The sequence below is a fragment of the Acomys russatus genome, chromosome 21 (genome assembly GCF_903995435.1).
Source record: "Acomys russatus chromosome 21, mAcoRus1.1, whole genome shotgun sequence".
Taxonomy (NCBI): domain Eukaryota; kingdom Metazoa; phylum Chordata; class Mammalia; order Rodentia; family Muridae; genus Acomys; species Acomys russatus.
The window spans coordinates 44,097,138-44,115,421 of record NC_067157.1 but is presented as its reverse complement, the minus strand read 5'-3'; the positions used below and the strand labels follow the sequence as shown (position 1 = coordinate 44,115,421).

Genomic DNA, 18,284 nt, shown 5'->3' with positions numbered 1-18,284 from the left:
GTGCTGATGAAATTTTGCTGTTGGTTGTGCAATCTGTGTTCTAAACCCCCCGCCCCCCAGCCAATGCTGAGGCGAGGGGGCATGGGGACTCTTAGCTCGGTTAGGAGGATGAAGAACTTCAGTAAGGGGTGTTGAGGACAATGGAAGCCAGGAAAAGTCTAGACACTGTCTTTCCTAGGTCCTCGGCTAGGATGATGAGCACACTGTGGTAGCCGTCTGCAGCAATGGGAATGCTGGAGGAGTTCCCTGGAGGAGCAGAAAGAGAGGAGACGGGTCTGCCTTGAAATAAGGCTCACTTCGTTGATTTTCCTCAGCTTGTCATCTGAGGAGGCTTCAGGACACCTCTTTTCATGATTCACTGCACCCGAGATTGTATTTTCCCCCTCCCCCCCAACTTAGACTATGTTCCATGAGGGTTAGGGCCAGGCTTATTTGTACCCTTAAGTCCCACCTGGTGTCTATAGACAGTCTCTGTTCCAGGAGTGTTTATGGGATGGACATATCCCTTTAGAAATGCTTGCTTGGCATCAAGAAACTCATCACCCATTGAACACATGATTGTCTATCACCCAGGCAATGAACTCAGCTTTTCCTGGAACAGACTGGTCGGTTCATTATCCCACGTGAGGCTTGTTGTCAGCATTCCTCTTATAATAGCCAAGATGCAACAAGGCCAAGCAAAGCCATTTTTTTCAGAGTGTTGGGGGAAGGGAGTGTTACACAGCGTACTAAGGAGTTTTTTATATACTTGTTACCACTTAATACTCCAAGAGCCAAGTATTACTATTACCCATTCTTTAAAGTTAAGAAATTAGTGCATGTGGACAGGACATTCTCCACAGTTATGTGGAGAGCAGGGACTGACTCTGACATGAACTCTGGTGCCCCATATTGGACCACCTCCGCTTGGTGGGGAGGCCTGGTGGCACTCAAAGAAAAAATAAGCAGGCTACCAAGATAAGACTTGATAGCCTGTGACCATATAGTGGGGAGGAGGTCCCCCTTGGTCATAGACCTTGGGGAGGGGAATAGGGTGAAAGCAGGAAGGAGAGAGGAGCTGGGGTTTCAAGTGATGGGATAACAATTGAGTTGTAATCGGAATAAATGAATTAAATAATAATAAAAAAGAAATTGGGGCACAGAAAGGGTATATAGATGTCTTTATTTTAAAGATTAACTTTATTTGGAATGGTGTGGATGTGTGTGGGTTATGCACGTGAGTACAGGTGCCAGAGGAGAGAAATATCAGCTGTCCTGGAGCTGTAGTTACAGGCAGCCACGAGCTGTCGAACATAGATGCTAGGAACTTCGGAGCAGTGTGTATTCTCTCCAGCCCCAGTGTTCATAGATTTTGTAAAGACTCGATGATCCAAAAGATGGTGCCAGAATTCAAACCCCCTGGTCATCCCCGCGTGGCAGGCAGTTAATGCCTTTTCCCAGTTAATGTCTATACGTGAACTTTTAAAATGGAAACAAGGGACTGATTGGCACAATGGTTCTAGAGGATGAAGAGGATGTAGAGAAAATAAAGGCTTTGCCTTTCAGAGGCTGTGCTGAACAGCAGATGGATGAGAAACACAAGAAATATAACTATTAAGGATGAGTGTATGGCTCACTGCCAGAGTGCATGACTAGGCTGCATCATGTGACCCTGTCTTTTCTATGAACACACACACACACACACACACACAACACCACACACCACACGAGAGAGCGAGAGAGAGGCGAGAGCGCGAGAGAGAGAGCGACGAGAGACGAGAGAGAGAGAGAGAGAGAGAGAGAGAGAGAGAGAGAGAGAGATATTTAGGGATTTAGAAAAGGGGTAAGTATGCCATGAAATGCATTTAAAGATTTAAAGGAAGATGTTAATCTATGCTCATGGACTGAACTGAGGTTTGAAAAGGAAGGAGAAGGCAAGGACAAAGCACACTTATCACATGGAGGTGACCCTAGGACGCAGTTCCTAATGTTTGCTTCCCCCTCCTCACACGGCAGTGTGGGAGAGCACAGACTTTTATCAGCAGCTCTGAAGATGACTTTGCTCTGGACATCTTCAGGAGATGTATGTCATCCTGTCAATAGGAAGGGTATCCAGCCCTACCTCGGTCTGAGCTCTTGTGTCACTCATAAACAACTAGAAGCCCTGTAATTTTGCAATGTATCTTAAATCAAAGATGGGATGCGTGCTCATTAACATATCAAAGCAAATGCAAACAGCCCAGAGGAGGAACTGCAGGTCCTTTCTCAACCTTAGTGGCTGAGAAAGATAAGTGAAGGTCTCAGGCTACCTGCTGTCTTCTTGGGGACAGGGGCCCCCAGCAAAGTCTCTTTTCTACCTTAGGATCAAAGCTGCAATAACCAGGGAAGCACATGCCTGCAGTGAAAAAGAAATCCACCAGGGGGAGTAATAACATGAGCCTAGCAAAGAGGCTGGGTCTGAACTAGATACAGAGAATTAATAGATACCATACAAACCCAAGGGCAGGAGAACATTTTTCCCCCAGGTCATATGACTTCTCTACTTTGTCCTCTTTCTTCCCTCCAGGTTTTCGTTAGAGTACTCTGCTTTTGTCTAAGTACTCCAAGACAACGTAGGAACCCATCCTGTGGACTGAGTGAGGCTTTTCTTCTGGCTTGATTCCAGAGTCAGTTTGGAGTGGCACTCTCCGATGACAGTTGAGACAGTGTCCAATGGCATTGGGGAGTGCTGCCCTGAGCTGACTCTGGAGTGACACTCTCTGTCTCCTTGCAAAGGCAGGAAGCCTTGAGGATAATTCTGACAGGCGTTCCCAAAATGTTTCTAGGAGAAGTTTCCTGGGATAGCGTGCGGAAGGAGACAAGCAGACGAAAAGGCATAGGATGCGGTGTCGTTACTACATGCTGTACTCCCAGCAACCTGGGACACTAAGGCAGAAGGGTCAAGTGTTCAAGGCCAGCCTGGGCTACTTGATGAGGAGGGCTTGTTTCGAAAATAAAAAATAACCATTGAGATGTAACAAGAATAAATTAATAAAAAAATTTTTTTAAAAAGTAAAAATAAAAATCTTGTTATTTGCATTAAAAAAAGAAGAAAAAAAAACTTCATAAAGCCGTCTATGACTTGAGAGAGTCCTGGATGATGGAGAATTTTCTTGCTTGGAGGATCCACCTCTCACAACCATCCCCCCCTCATGAAGTGAACTTTCCCTGGAGTTTGTGATACGGTCACCCTCAGGAGTATTTCCTCAGATACACACATACCTGGGCACTTCCTTACAAACTTACCCCGGCATTCCTGCAGTGAGGCACGGGAATACGGAATGTGAAAACACTCTGCAGGAGATGGTCACGCCTCGCATGAGGACTGTTTTGAACAGCTGCCCTCAAACCACGGAAGACAACTTTAACTCTCACATTTACCATTCATGTCTAATTCTTCCACGTTCTTTTTGATTTATGCATATTTTTGTCAGGCTTTTCTTCTACATACTTATTTCTTCCTAAAAAGCCGAGGACTAATACCTTCCTAATGAAATTGCCATCTCCATGGCCTCAAGAACTTTACTGGAAGAACCATGGTTAATACTTTTTTTTTTTTTAAGTCTCCTTGCTTTATACCCAGAACTCAGACTTGGACATTGATGCAAGAGCAAAGGGACAGGGAAGATAATAGGACAGTGTAAGGGACAATGTAAGATAATACTGTGCCGTGTGGCTCTGCACTAAGAGGTTAATGCAGTCTGAAGCACACGGCACAGGACTGCCATCTCTCCCACCCTCTGAACAATTTCCAAGGCTTAGGTAATCTGAATGGCTACTGGACCCAGGGGTTGTGAGGTTGACAGTGAAATAGTAACCTTTCCTGATATGACGGGTGAACGGATGCAGTCTAGGCTAGCACTTCCCAAATTATGATGTGTAAACTCTGAAGGATCCAAAGGACAGTCATGACGCACATAAAAATCCCCTGATCAACTAAGACTACAGAGAGAAACCTGCCTTGAAAAACCAATATATATATATATATGCATATGTATATGTATATGTAATATATATCGTATATATATATAGGATTAGGATGATGGCTAGATAGGAAAGTAGATGGATAGATAGATAGATACATGATATATGGACAGATATAGATAGATAGATACGTTGCTAGATATGTAGCTAGGTAGATAGATATAGTAACACGATAGATAGTGTAATATGCTATATAGATTGATGGATAGATAGTAAATATAGTAATATGCTTGATGTTTTAGCATGAAGACCAGAAGTTGGGTCCCTAGCACTCATGAATGGGGTGGGCATCGCAATCTGTCTGTAATCCTATGTCTGTAATCCTAGGCCTCAGGAGGTGAAGACATGGGATTCCCAGGGCAAGCTGGTGAACTGGGATACTCTGGATTTCGTGAGAGAAAACTTCTTCCTCAGCAAATAAAGTGAAGAATGATGGAAGAAGCTCTGGCACGCGCACACACGACACACACACACACACACACACACACACACACACACACACACACACACCCCTGCAAACACACACGTGTGCCCACATGGAGTCCCAGAGAGCACACTTGGGGAAATGCTGACAGGAAGACTCTGACAGGGCTTCCTCAGCCTGGCTTTTTTTTTTTTTTTTTTTTTAAAGAATTTTCTGGACTCCTTCCCAGCATTTCCAGCAGAAGGACATTGGAACCCTAGGTTTCCAAAAGCTCTGCTGGAGATGGCCCATTGCATTATGGGACCAGCCTTTGGATCTGGGAGAGCGCAGGTCCAAGTCCAGCCATCATATGCAGTCACTACAGTATAATTGTCTTTGGAAGGTGACAAATTACCTCAGTTTCTCACCTAGAAAACAGGGAATGACACTTACTCACTGGTATATTTTTGGGCACAAAAGGTTACATGACATAATTAGGGGAAACCATTTACACATAGGCATTGCTTCCCACTCATCTTATACGTCCTCAGGACGTTCCGTAGAAACACGAACAGTAAAGTAATTTGCTTTCATTAATCTTTTCGGTCCAGAGGCCTTTTTTTTTTTTTTGCCTTTCTCCAACCAGAATAACTGTGGCTTCCTCTCCCATTAAATGGTCATGGCATTGTGACCTTCACTGTACTTAGCACGCAGCACTGAAGCCACCGTAGGACTAGCCAACTGGCTGTGAAGATTCTTGGCTGTCGCTCTTTGCCCTTCGGGGACGGGGAGGGCGCCCATCACTCACACTGGACAGAATCTCCACTTTGCAAGAGATCATACAAAGCATGCCCCCAACTGAAATCTATAGTTAGGGTAGAGATGAAACTGTCATCAGGCATTCGTACTGTATGCAATGCAAGGGTCCGGCACGTGGCCAGCAGCTGCTACAAGCTCTTCTGAGGAGGAGGAATGATTCAAAGTGCAGTTCGCAAAGGTGTGTCTCTTTCTGTGAGAGCAGATGTGATGGGGGTTTTTATAGCCATGCTAACATTTGGTATCTTCGTGCTCTTTCCTTTGCTTGAGAATGCCCTAGGCTACCCTTAACTGTGACTGTGCAGATGTGTATTTGCACATGTGTGTGCACATGTGTGCGTGGTGACCACTACCATTTAGGGGGAAATGTACGTGTTCATCGAATCCTGGTCCAGAGAGATGCCTTGTGGTTGAGTGAAATGGCACAGACATTCCCAAGCCTATAAATGGACGCAATTTTGAAGTTCACTTGTAAGTCAGTAGTTTGGATTGTGGGATACGTTTTCTCATTAAAAATAAAAAGTTTTTCATAGTAAATGGAGTCCTGGCTCAGCACACAAGAAACTGCTTAACTCATACAGGACCTGAAGCAAAGCTATTATTATTATTTTTTAAGAGAACAATGTTTCCATGGGAACCATTCTCGGAGTTCTACTGTATAAGGGCCACCGACCACAAAATTTTAACTAGTCTCTTAAATCACACCGCCCTTTCCCGTTTAATAAACTACCAAGAAGCGAAGCTATTAACACCACACATTATTTTCTGAATGTGCTAAGTTAAAATAATTGTTTCTTTCTCTATGTCATGTGTACTTTCAAACTGAAGTAAAAGGGATCACACGGAACCAGGACGAGTCTCTTGGAGCATCCCTGAGATGGACCAGATCTGGCCTCTTGGCTGCTCTCCTGTGTACAGGAGCCAGGTAAGCCAGCTCCAGGGAAGGAGCGGGCACTGCCCTCACCTTCATGCTTGTGGATCTGCATTTCCTCCCAAGTTTTTACCTTTGCTTTATTTGTTTATTTTTAGCTCATCTTATAATTTAATAGGAATCTGCAAGAAGGGATAAAAAGACAGTCTAGGTCACACTGACCACAGGAACCAGAACCACATAACACTGTGGAATATGCTAGAAGTTGTGTAAATATATCACAGGATCACAGTGCTGGAAAGAACCTAAAAAAGATTGTCTAGCCTATTCCCTGGCCTCTAGACAAACCAGCCATTCCAAACAGATGAGAGCTTCCCCTCAGAGTGCAAGGATGACATTGTCTTTAACCCTTTCTAGACCTAGCCACCTATTCTGTCAGGATGTTTTTGCCAGCTATTTTACTCATGATGACAGCCGTATTTTCATGTCTGATGTTTAAAACAGGGACCAAAGTAGGCTCATCTACCCAAAACTCCCACAGCACATTCAACGTTGGAATTTGTGTTCTTTCCCCTGGGATGTTCCTGAACATTCCAGTGTCTGATCCTTTAGTCCCCTCTTTTGTGGTCTCTGGGCTGTTTGCACACCTTCAGCAGTGGGGCCCCTGAATCCAGAAAGCGAGGCTTACGAGGCATCTGGGACTTGTGCCTGGTATGCACACAGAGCAACATTTAGGCATAGTCTGATAGATAAGGAGGCCCTAAGACAAAGGAAGGTAAAATTTAATAACTGTAATAAAATTATAGGAACAGAGACTATTTATTTATAGTCATTTTATAGTCATTTTCTTCTGGGTAGTAAAAAGATCATAATCAGCCAGAGTAAGGGAATCAGAAGGGATTCTGCCACTATTAAACAAATTATGCATAAAGCATGATCTCTTTCTTCCTCCTCTTTTTTCTCCCTCCCTCTCCTTTCCCCTTTCCCTCTCCCCCCCTCCCCCCCCCCCGTCCATCTCTCTTTGAGACAGCGTCTCACCATGTAACTCTGGCTGGCCTGTAACCCACTACACAGACCAGGAGGGCCTTGTGCCGTGCACCTGGGCCTGCCTCTGCCTCCCCAGTGCTGGGATTAGAAGTACAGTGCTACCACGACCAGCTTCACAGCTTGAAATGTCAAAATACATTTTTCTTTTCATTCTTTGTGGTTAGCATGCACATATGTACAGATGTTTATATTGTGTGCACACGTGTACAAACATGTTTATGGAGGCCAAGGGTTTGTTCAACCTCAGTCTTTCACAGTCACCCCTCACTTTACTATTAATAAAGAATTTATGTGCGTACAATGTGTGGTACATGTGTGTATGTGCATGCGCACGTGTGCCATGGCACATGTGTAGAGGTCAGGGGACAACTATGGAGGTCAGAGGACAACCTTGAAAAACAGTCCTCACCTTCCACTTTACTTTGAGATAAGCTCTCTGCTAGTTTTTGTTTGTTGCTCGTTTTCCTGCATATGCCAAGCTGGATGGCCTTGGAGCTGAGGAGAATCCTGTTCACTGATTCCCATTTTGTTACAGGAGCAGCTGTGCTACATCTTGACTTTCACAGAGGTTTTCAAAATCAGTCATCTCTGTTTCTCTCTGTCTCTGTCTCTGTCTGTCTCTCACTCTCTGTATGTGTGTGTGTGTCCTTCTGTCCTTCTCCACCCTCATGGCTCTCTTTGTCTGTGTGTTTATGTGTGTGTGTGTGTGTGTGTGTGTGTGTGTGTGTGTGTGACCTTCTGTCCTTCTCCACCTTCATGGCTCTGTCTGTCTGTCTCTCTGTATGTGTGTGTGTGTGTCATCTTCTGTCCTTCTCCATCCTCATGGCTCTGTCTCTGTCTCTCTGTCTCTGTCTCTGTCTGTCTCTCACTCTCTGTATGTGTGTGTGTCTGTATGTGTGTCCTTCTGTCATTCTCCACCCTCATGGCTCTCTCTGTCTGTGTGTGTGTGTGTGTGTGTGTGTGTGTGTGTGTGTGTGTGTGTGAGACCTTCTGTCCTTCTCCACCTTCATGGCTCTGTCTGTCTGTCTGTCTCTGTGTGTGTGTGTGTGTGTGTGTGTGTGTGTGATCTTCTGTCCTTCTCCACCCTCATGGCTCTGTCTCTGTCTCTGTCTCTCTGTTTCTCTGTCTCTGTCTCTGTCTCTGTCTCTGTCACTCTCTCTGTGTCCTTCTGTCCTTCTCCACCCTTATGGGTCTGTCTGTCTTTCTCTCTCACTGGGTGTGTGTGTGTGTGCGTGCACGCGTGTGTGTGTGTGTCCTTCTCCACCGTCATGTCCCTGTCTGTCCATCTGCCTGTACACATATCCAGTCGTTCACCCCTTCCCTCCCTTTCCCCCTAGAGACCCTAACTCCTCTCCTCTTCTCTTCCCGCAAATAAACTTCCTCATACCGGAAAAACCAGTATCGGTCCTCACACAGAAGCAAGCACTCTTGTCCAGTGAGCTATCCCCCCAGCCCCACCTTATTTTTTGAGATTTCAGTAAACCTGGAGCTCCCTCGATTGGCAGCACTGGGCGCCCAGCTAGCTCCGGGGATCCGCCTGTCTCAGCACACCCAGTGCGGGGGTCCCAGGCTTTTTGTGTGTGCTCAGCCTTTTGTGTTTATGCTGGGGAATTTGAACCCAGGCCCTCATGGTTTGTCCTGGGGGACAAACACTACCCAAGGAGTCACTGCTCCAACCTAAACATAATTATTTTTCTACAAAGAATTTACTGTATACTCTTAAATTGACTTTCTGAGCTTAGTACATCAGGAATGGCACCCCTTTGTCTACAAGGTTCCGTGTGCCTCCAAGGGGACGAAGATGTCGGAAGAATGGTTATATGCTGAGATTTCAATGTTATGATCTCAGTTTAACAGGAAGTCCACACATTGGATGATGGAGTGTTTTTTTGTTTTTTGTTTTTTGTTTTTTTTTTTTTGTTTTTGACACCAAGTTGCTGTGGTTCGAACGTAAAATGGCCCCCATAGCCTCACGTGTTTGAACACTTGATCCTGAGCTGGAGATGACTGGGAAGGTTAAGGAACCTTTAGGAGGTGGAGTCTTCCTGGAGGAAGTATGTTCCGGGGGTGGGCTTTGAAGTGTCATAGCCTGGCCCCACTTCCTGCTTTTACCCTCGACGTCCAGATCGCCACAGCCACGTGCATGCCAGCCTCATGCCCCTGCCAGCCATCATGCCTTGTCTATCCTCTCTGGAAGTGTAAGCCAATATAGCACCCCCGCCCCTTAAGCTGCCTTTATCATAATATTTTATCTCAACAATAGAAACTAATACACAGGTTGACCAGCCTTATCCTGCTGAAGGACCATTGAGAAGACAGTTCCAAGTTTCTTACACCAGCAGCTCCATGGCTACAGTTGTGCTTATCTCTGCCCAGGTTTACAAAGCAGAAGAAGCCTTCAGAACTTCCAGGCAGACAATAGTACTGCCATCCTGCCACAGGCTTAACCATCTCCATGTGTAGCTATACTGAGGCAAAAAAGACTCTGCAAAGTGGGGGGATTCTGCTTACGCCAAATATAACAAATGTTGCTTTGGCCGCCAAGACTCTCTGAGCTTATTACAACTAGGCTCTTATTCTGCATCAACCAACCAGATTTCCTGCACAAAGAAGTTTGCTCTTTACTTTAAAGTTTTAGGATACAGATGAGAAAATGTAAAGGAAGAAATGCTAAGTGAAATAAATTCTCATTGGACTATGAAGGCAGTAGCATTATTTATTTAATTCAGTGGTTTAATTATTTTGAGATTATTACCAAAATCGATCATGGCTAACAAACAGGGTCCATTAGACCTGACTGAAGTATCTATCCGCTTATAAAGACTTCCTGGGCTTCAGATTGCTCGCATAAACCCCGCCTTAAGTTTCCTTCTCCGCCCTGACCAAAACACAGCATGGAATTGAGACTCTGGCACGAAGGACACCCCGTAAGGTGCCCACTGGTCATGTGATTTAACAATGGGAAAGTCAACTCACCTGTTCAGTTTTAGTAAGCCTGGTTTTGTTGTGAATGTCTGACGTGACCAAATTGAACCCGTGCTTCTCTGACAAGATTCTCAGAAGCAAGACCACAGTGCGGCTGCCGCACTTGCCGACTCGGTTGTACACCACCTGGCTGGGGAAGGGAAGCACCTGGAAGAAGGAGAAGAAGAGAAGAACCATGAAGCATGGGTGAACATACATGTCTTCCTTCCGTGAGACAACAAAGAATGAGAAGGGTCTCCATCAAGCAGATGAAAAAGAAGGTGGCGCCAGTGTGCTATGCATTCCTTCATAATACTTCCAGAGAGGACTGCTTTCTACTGCCACTCATTCTGAATTGATAGTGACCAAATTTCATGATGTCTATAAAGACTGATCATGAACTGGCCTCAAAAGCGTAGCACAGAAGTATGTGATTTAGAAAAAACAAAACATTCTTTGCAAAGCGTGTCTTATTAGGCCAGCTTAATAAAAAGAGAAAAGTGATATTTAAAAACTGTTGTAGAAGCCAGGTGTGGTGGCACACATCTTTAATCTCAGTACCCAGGAGGCAGAGGTAGGCGGATCTCTGTGCGTTCGAGGTGAGCCTGGTCTACATAGCGAGTTTCAGGACAGGCAGGGCTACATAGCGAGACCCTGTCTCAAATAACCACAACAAAATGATGTAGAACTCAGATCTCATAAAGTTCAAACTTATAAAGAGAACAATTTAAGGAATTTCTTTGTAGTCGGTCCATGTCCTAAAAGCAACACCACCATCTAGTTCCAGGAAATTGTCATCACTAGCAGACGCCCCGCCCCTCAGACCTGTTAGCAGTCATTTCCCCCTCCCGCACTATCCCGAGCTCCTGGAACCATTTACGTACTACCTGTCTCATTGTTTTACCTAGAGGATTCTAGGGGAAAAGAACATGTAAATGAAATAAAACACGTGATTTTTTTTTTTACACCCGACTTTTACTTAGTAGAATGTTTTCCAGGATCAGCTGCACTGTAGAATGACTCAATATCCCAATGGTCTTACATGGCTGGGCACTATTGCATTGCACGGACAGACTGGTTTGTGTTGTGTTATCCATCAGTTGATGGACACATGAACCATTTCCACTTTTGGCTGCCCTGGCTAATGCCGCTAGGAAGACTTGTGTACATGATTTTGTGTGGACAAGTGTCTCCAATCCTCTTAGATACATACCTACGAGTGCAGCTCCTGGACCTACAATAACCCAACGTTTAGGTTTTTGTGCAACTGCCAAATTGTTTTCAATACAGCTGCACTGGTTTATATTCCTGTCAGCAACATACAAGTGTTCCAATTCTTCTACATCACTGCCAACCTTTGTTGCTGCCTGGTTTCGTGTTTTTATTTTTTATTATAAACATCCCAGAGGGTGTGAAGTGGTATCCATTGTGGTTTTGAGTTATAGCTCCCCAGTGGCTAATAATGTTGGCCATCTTTGTGTGTATGTGTATAGTTCGCTCTCTATTTTCTTTGTAGAATGTATATTTAAGTTTTTACACTCTCAAGTCAAGCTGCCATTTTAATGATGCATTTAGAGAGTATTGTATTTATACCTTCTCTTTATTTGTAGAAAAATGAATTGCAAATGTTTTTTTTTTTCTCATTCTCTGGCTGGTCACTTTCACAATAGGGTCATTAAAAGTCTGAAAGTTTTAAGTTTTAATTGGACCCATTTTATTTTGACTGTTTGTGTTTTGAGATCTGTCTAAGACTATCCCCATTTTCTTCTAAGAGTTTCACACTTTAGTCCTAACAATTCAGATCTTTGATCCACTTTGAGTTCTTTCTTCATATAGCATTGGGTAAGGCTATCAATTTGTCCCAGCAACATTTAGTGAAAGGCTTGCTTGCTGTTTCTTTGTCTGTCAACCTTACTGATCATATACTGTTGTGTTACACTGTCTTCATCTTGTGCATAAGCAAACCATCTTCATTAGGATAACTTTGATATAAGTTTTGAAATTAGGAAGGGTGAGTTCTTTGTTCCTTGATTCTGCAAGAACAAATTTTGGTCATTCTGGGTCCCTTACATTTCCAGAGGAAATGTGCAAAGGAATTACATAATTACCTTTCTGTAAAAAACAAAGCAGACAATTGAACTTTTGATAGCAATTTGATTTAATGCAAAGAATAGTTTGGGGGTGGCTGCTGTCTTAATAGTATTGAATTCCACTCAGGAGTACAGGTTGCTCTTCTACTGATTTCATCCATTAATTTATTTCACTGATATTTTAGAGTGTTCAGTATAAAAACCTTTATAGTTTCAATTTATTCTTTCTGATGTTTTATGGGTGAAATTATTTCCTTAACTTTATTTTTGGATAGTCCATTACCAGGAATCCAGCTAATATAATTTGTATATATTGATCTTGAATTCTGTCATCTTGCTAACCCGGTAATGAGCTCAAAAGATTTCTTTCTCGTTGATTACTTGGGATTTTCTACATACATGATGATGCCATCTGCGGAGATATTTTTAACTTTATCCTTTCCAACATGGCTTTCCATGATTTCTTTTCCTTTCCTAATTGCCCAATGATAATGACCTTGGCTGACTACCGAAGCATTATAAAAAGCACCTGTGATTAAATATTTATACCGCTAATAAACTTACTATTTCCATCTTGAGTGCTCAGCATTGTGCACTGATTGATGTACAATAATCAAAAGCTTCTTTCATGCAGCATCTTCCATAACAGAAGGTTGTAAGAAAGCCCAGAGAAAAAGGGCAGAGCCCAGCACAGAAGCCGCAGGCAAACACACCTAAAACTCACCGCTCTAACTACAGGGTGACATGTTGCCTTGAAAGAGCTGACAGGCATGAACTCAGAAACAGCTACAATGTCTCCATCACTCACTTGGTAACCAGTCACATGTCACTGTGATACAATTCTTCCCGTTCCTATTGCTCTCTTATAGCCACACCTTTAGGGCCAGAATTCACTCTGTATATAGAAATCGCCTCAGCAGATGCTCACCATGTCCTGGCTGCTCTGATAAATTTAATGGGCTGTTTAATACGAACATGGTGATTCTGCTAATATTTGCAATCAAGAAAACCTTCAGATACAGATGACCTTTCCAAGAAAATACTAACAAAAATTACCAGGATTTAAAAAAAAAAAAAAAGAAAAAAAAGTCATGACAATAGGTCTTTACTTAGAATATTATCAGGGAGTATCCTCCCCCAAGGTCTGTTCTTGTAACTATGGCAACCCAGATATTTAGAGATCAGTCATGTTTGCCGGTCTGAGTATAAGTCAAGGAGCTTGGCCTAGGCTGTGGAGGTTAGCATTAAAAATGTTAGTATAAGTGAGGCGTGGTGGCACAGGCCTTTAATCTCAGCAGAGAAAAGCAGATCTCTGTGAGTTCAAGGGCAGCCTGGTCTACAAAGTAAATTCAGGACAGCCAAAGGTACACAGAGAAACCCTGTCTTCACCTCTGACCCCCCTACCAAATTAAAAAAAAACAAATGTTAATATAGTGTTTGTTTCTTGGTCCTTCAGTACAGCCAGCATGGGTACCAACTGCAGCCTTGACACGAACTGCCTACCTACACACAGAATTCAATTCCTCTTTGGAAATAAATTGCCTGAGGCTGGTAAGGTGACCCAGCAGATGAAGGCAGTTGCTGCTGAGCCTGACAACTTGATCCCAGTGAGTCGCATGGTGGAAGGAGAAGACCAACTCCTGACAATTGTCCTCTGACCTCCACACATATTCTCCCCCACACATACAAAATACATAACACATATGGCATGAGTACATTGCCCTCCCCCCCACACACAATTAAGAAATAACCATAAAAGAAAAAAGGAAAGAAACTCCTTGAAACTCAGCCTTTGCCTAGAAACACCATCTTGTAACCCAATAGCAATCACGGAAGTGAATTGTTCCATATTTGTCTACATCCCGGATGCTCTGAGATCACATGCAAATAAGTGCTTTACTCCACAACTGCAGGCCTATCTAAGAAGGGCTAAAGAAACAAGTGCGGAACCTTCTAGGGGCCTTAGGTGAAAGCATGCTTCCTCCTGACTTGCTCAGGTGTGATATGGACGCACACTGGCTGCTATACAGCTTCCTTCTGCTGAGAAATGAGTGACCGATCGGTATCTAAAACCGTCAGTGCAACTCTTTCATTTGTGTTGCGGAAAGTCTCAAATATGCTCGTATGTATTTTTGATTATACAAGGCACTTACCTAAGATCAAGAATCCCTGCACCATCATGGCAGCTAGATCTATAATAATAGCTGAGAAGAACGTGTCTTGGGACACTGTCCTCATGGATAATTTGGTCACTGGCCTCTGGAACTATCTACCTGAACAAGACTGGGCCTATCCACTTTGCATCATGGAGGACAGACTCCTGTTTCTCTACAACCTGCTCCCCCCCCACCCCCATGATTTATAGGATGTCTAGGAGAGAGGTACCACGAAGCTCTAACCCTCCCCATGGTTATGGGGAGTTATAGGCTACTGGGAAAGAGGTTTCAATTAGCTTTGCTGAGGGTCTTGGGGTGGGGGAGCATCACATCTATGTGGTATAGTTGCCTAATGAATTGTCTATGCATTTGTAAGCAATCAGGGATAAACTCATTGTTAACCAGGCTAGACTCGGGTGAAATCGTTTCTGTGTTGTGTCCCTGGTGTCCCATTGGGAATGACCAGACATTTGTTCCCCTCCCCCAGGAAAAGTTCTCAAAACAAATGGAAAAGACAACATCCCCACTGTGACTATTTCCACGTAACACTGATACAGAACCACATAACAGGGACTGGGGAATGTGCACCCCCATAATCACATTGTGACCTTCAAAGTCACACTATGATACGTTGTCACACACAAACCTCTCTCCAGGTCAACTCCTTCTCCAAACAACTTACGAAAAGCACTAAAGATGGGCTGAAGAGACAGGCTAAATCAACATGGTGGTTTTGGATACTGCTGAAGTGAAAAATAAGAAATGGATTCATAACTGCTCTTGGGAGAAACACAGATTTACTTCTGAAAGTCTGCTTTAAAACTCAGTCTCACCAACCATCAAGGCCTGCGGTTCTGGACCCAGGGGGCCCTGCACAAACTGCTGAACCAACCAAGGACAATTCATGCAGTGAACCCACACCCCCTGTTCAGACCTAGCCAATGGACAGCTAATTTTCCACGGTTGTGGAGAGAGCAGGGATTGCCTCTGACGTGAACTCTGGTGCCACCAATTTGATCACTTCCCCTTGGTGGGGAGGCCAGGTGGCACACAGAGGAAGGGGAAGCAGGCTATCTGGATGAGACCTGATAAACTGTGGTCATACGGTGGGGGAGGAGGTCCCATTCTCTGAGAGGTCTAGGGGAGGGGAATAGGGCGGAAGAGGGAGGGAGGAGAGAATGGGAAGATACAAGTGAAAGGATAACAATCAGGATGTAATCTGAATAAATTATAGTATAAAAAAATGAAAAAAAATCAGTCTCACCGTGTATTTGAAGGATAATGTTTGGAAAGATGGTAGAAGTAAGAGTAGATTTTATAGAAGATTGACCCTGTCCTGGTTCTTGTGCTAAGTATTTTTAATTAACTTTTTAAGAAAATCTCACACGAGCACTGCTTATACATCACTTCTACCTCCCTTCCCTCCTCCAATCCGCTCCCACATTCCTTCTATTACCTCTCAAATTCATGACCACTTCTTTATTATTGTTACATATCTGCACATATACCCATTTACATATACATATAAATTCACTGAGTTTGTCTCATGTTGCGCCTAGGTACATGTGTTTTGGGGGCCATCGTTTTGGGTTAGAGAGTTCACGCCTAGAAAAAAATGATACCCTCCTCTATCAACAGCCAATGACTGCCTATAGCTAACCTTTATAATCCACATTGACAATGGCATAGCAAAGAGCCTTACTGTCTTCTAATTGAGCTGTGCATGGCTCTAAGAACTTATGTAATCAAATTGTTTAAGTAGCACTATTAACCTCTATGCCTCACCCCTGTGCACCCTCCTCTTCTCCACAGACCATAGCTTCTAGAACAATGGGGTCTGATGTTTAGAAGCAACTCAGAATAATCCATGAATTCTAGCCCATTACCTAGGTACTATCACTCATGACAGTCCAATCTCTTTCATTTAGCTAGAACTCTCCATTCTTTCTATCTCAAAACTGCTATGAGAGAGTGGGTTATATTTACATGAATGAAATGGATCCCAGAGAAATCAACTGCCATCTCCAAGGTCACAAAGCTCAAGAGTCACACAAAACAGCTAAAGTCTGGCTCTCAGCATCTCTGATCCTTAGGACCATGCTCTCTTTACTGTGCCATCAAATCAAAAGGCAAAGTGACCTTTTGTTTGACTTCGTGGCAGAAATAGTGTTTCCTTTCTTGGGTCTTCCATGTAGCTGGCCTCATTAAGTGTGCTGTTCTCCAAAAGTCATCCACCGTAGTCACTACAAGGCAGCTTTACTGAGCTATAGCCCTGACGACTAAGTGAAACTGACAGAAGTTGATTAGACTTTTCCTCCCTCCTCAGGACTCTTTCTAAGGAACTAATGCAAGCTTAGAGTGCCAACAGTCATAATAAAGAAAAAAAGGAGCAGGGTGGACCTCCACATCGGTCCTTCCCCTATGATAACTTTGTCACTGGCATGCAGGGTTGCCTCGGGTGTTATGAGCGCCTTCCACTAAAAAACAGAGAAAAACAAGAAACAGTACCTTAAGGGAATGTGGATAAAATCCTTAATGTACTTGAAAAGACAAGCATATCCCTTCAAAAAGACAGACTTAGTAACTGTGAAGAGTTACTAAGCTCCAAACCCCATTTTCATCAATAGGCTTTTGCCAATTGTTGGGGAGGAAATCTGCATCCCTCACTTGAAGGATCCTATTTATCTCTGAGCACAAGTTCTGAATTCACACTATTGCTTCGAGTACCCTGGAAAGAAGTATCTACCAAAAGCCTCCATTGTTGCCGCCTCGAATAATTCTTCGAGTTTGGCTAGTATGGGTATACGAATGTTATGTCTGTGGTTTCTGTTTTATGGCCAATTTGTAAAAGTGAAGGAAGGAGCCTCCAAAATATTTCCCTCGATGAGTTATGTATTTTTATGTTTCTGCCTTGTACGTTCTGCAAATGCCACAACCCCCCAGAGCCTGAGCAGGCCCGTGTGGAACATGCCAAATAAACAGAAGTCCTTCCAAATCGTAAGCACAGCAGTAATTACCACCAGATGACAGCCACACATCCAACCGCTTATCCCCTGCTGAAAAGGAGGGGGGAGGGGAGGAAAGGGGCTTGAGGCAGAAGATGCCTTGGTCTGGGTCAAGACGTCAACAGGCCTTCCCTATACGACTCTTCTAGGACTTTGTATTAGTGTAGAATTACCATCAATGCTAAGCTGAAATCTCTGCAAAATAGCATTTAATGTAATATGTGGTTTTTCAAATGGCTGCATATTCTAATTCTTTATAGAAAGTTAAAAAAAAAAAATCTGTTGTTGATCCCCTGTACTTGGATTCAGGGAGTGAGAAAGTTTAGGGCAGTGGTTCTAACCTGTGGGTCACGACCCCTGAGACGCTTAATGAGTCTTCCACAGGGGTCTCCTAAGACCGTCGGAAAACACAGACATTTATATAATGGTTCATAAAAGTAGCAAAATTACAATGATAAGGAAGCAACAAAAATAATTTTATGGTTGGGGGTCACCACAACATGAGGAATTGCTTTAAAGGGTCACAGCATTAACGAAGTTAAGAAGCACTGGGTTAGGATATGGACTGCGAATTCTAAGTGGATCTTCGGGAGCCTGTGATACAAAGCAATGGTGCTGCAAAGACCCCTAAGCCTTCTTTATCAAGTGATTCAAAGGGCTCCCTATAGCATAAAAAATGAAAGTAGGTAAAAAGGTAGCCTGCGCGATCCCAGCCGAGCCTGGAGAGCTGTATCTTGCTGTGTGCTAGCTGTTTCTCCTTGAGCTGGTAGCCGTAATTCACCTGAGCATGTGTAACATATATCACACACCCCTTGATGAATGTCTATGCACCCAGATGGGCTTGAGACCAGGTGTGTCGGTTAACGAATGTGTGGTTAACTGAAACTCTCATCAAACAAACACTGTCACAGTGTCAGTCCTCTAAAGCCA

The 18,284-nt window shown here is 43.7% G+C and overlaps 1 protein-coding gene across 1 annotated transcript in view; it reads right to left on the bottom strand.

The window, feature by feature from the left end:
- Ust (uronyl 2-sulfotransferase) overlaps positions 1 to 18,284 on the bottom strand; it is a 287,561-nt gene that overhangs the window by 103,911 nt on the left and 165,366 nt on the right. Inside the window, exon 3 of the mRNA XM_051164562.1 lies at positions 10,116 to 10,271. Within this exon, the coding sequence (XP_051020519.1) occupies positions 10,116 to 10,271 (156 nt within the window). The remainder of the gene's footprint in view (positions 1 to 10,115; positions 10,272 to 18,284) is intronic.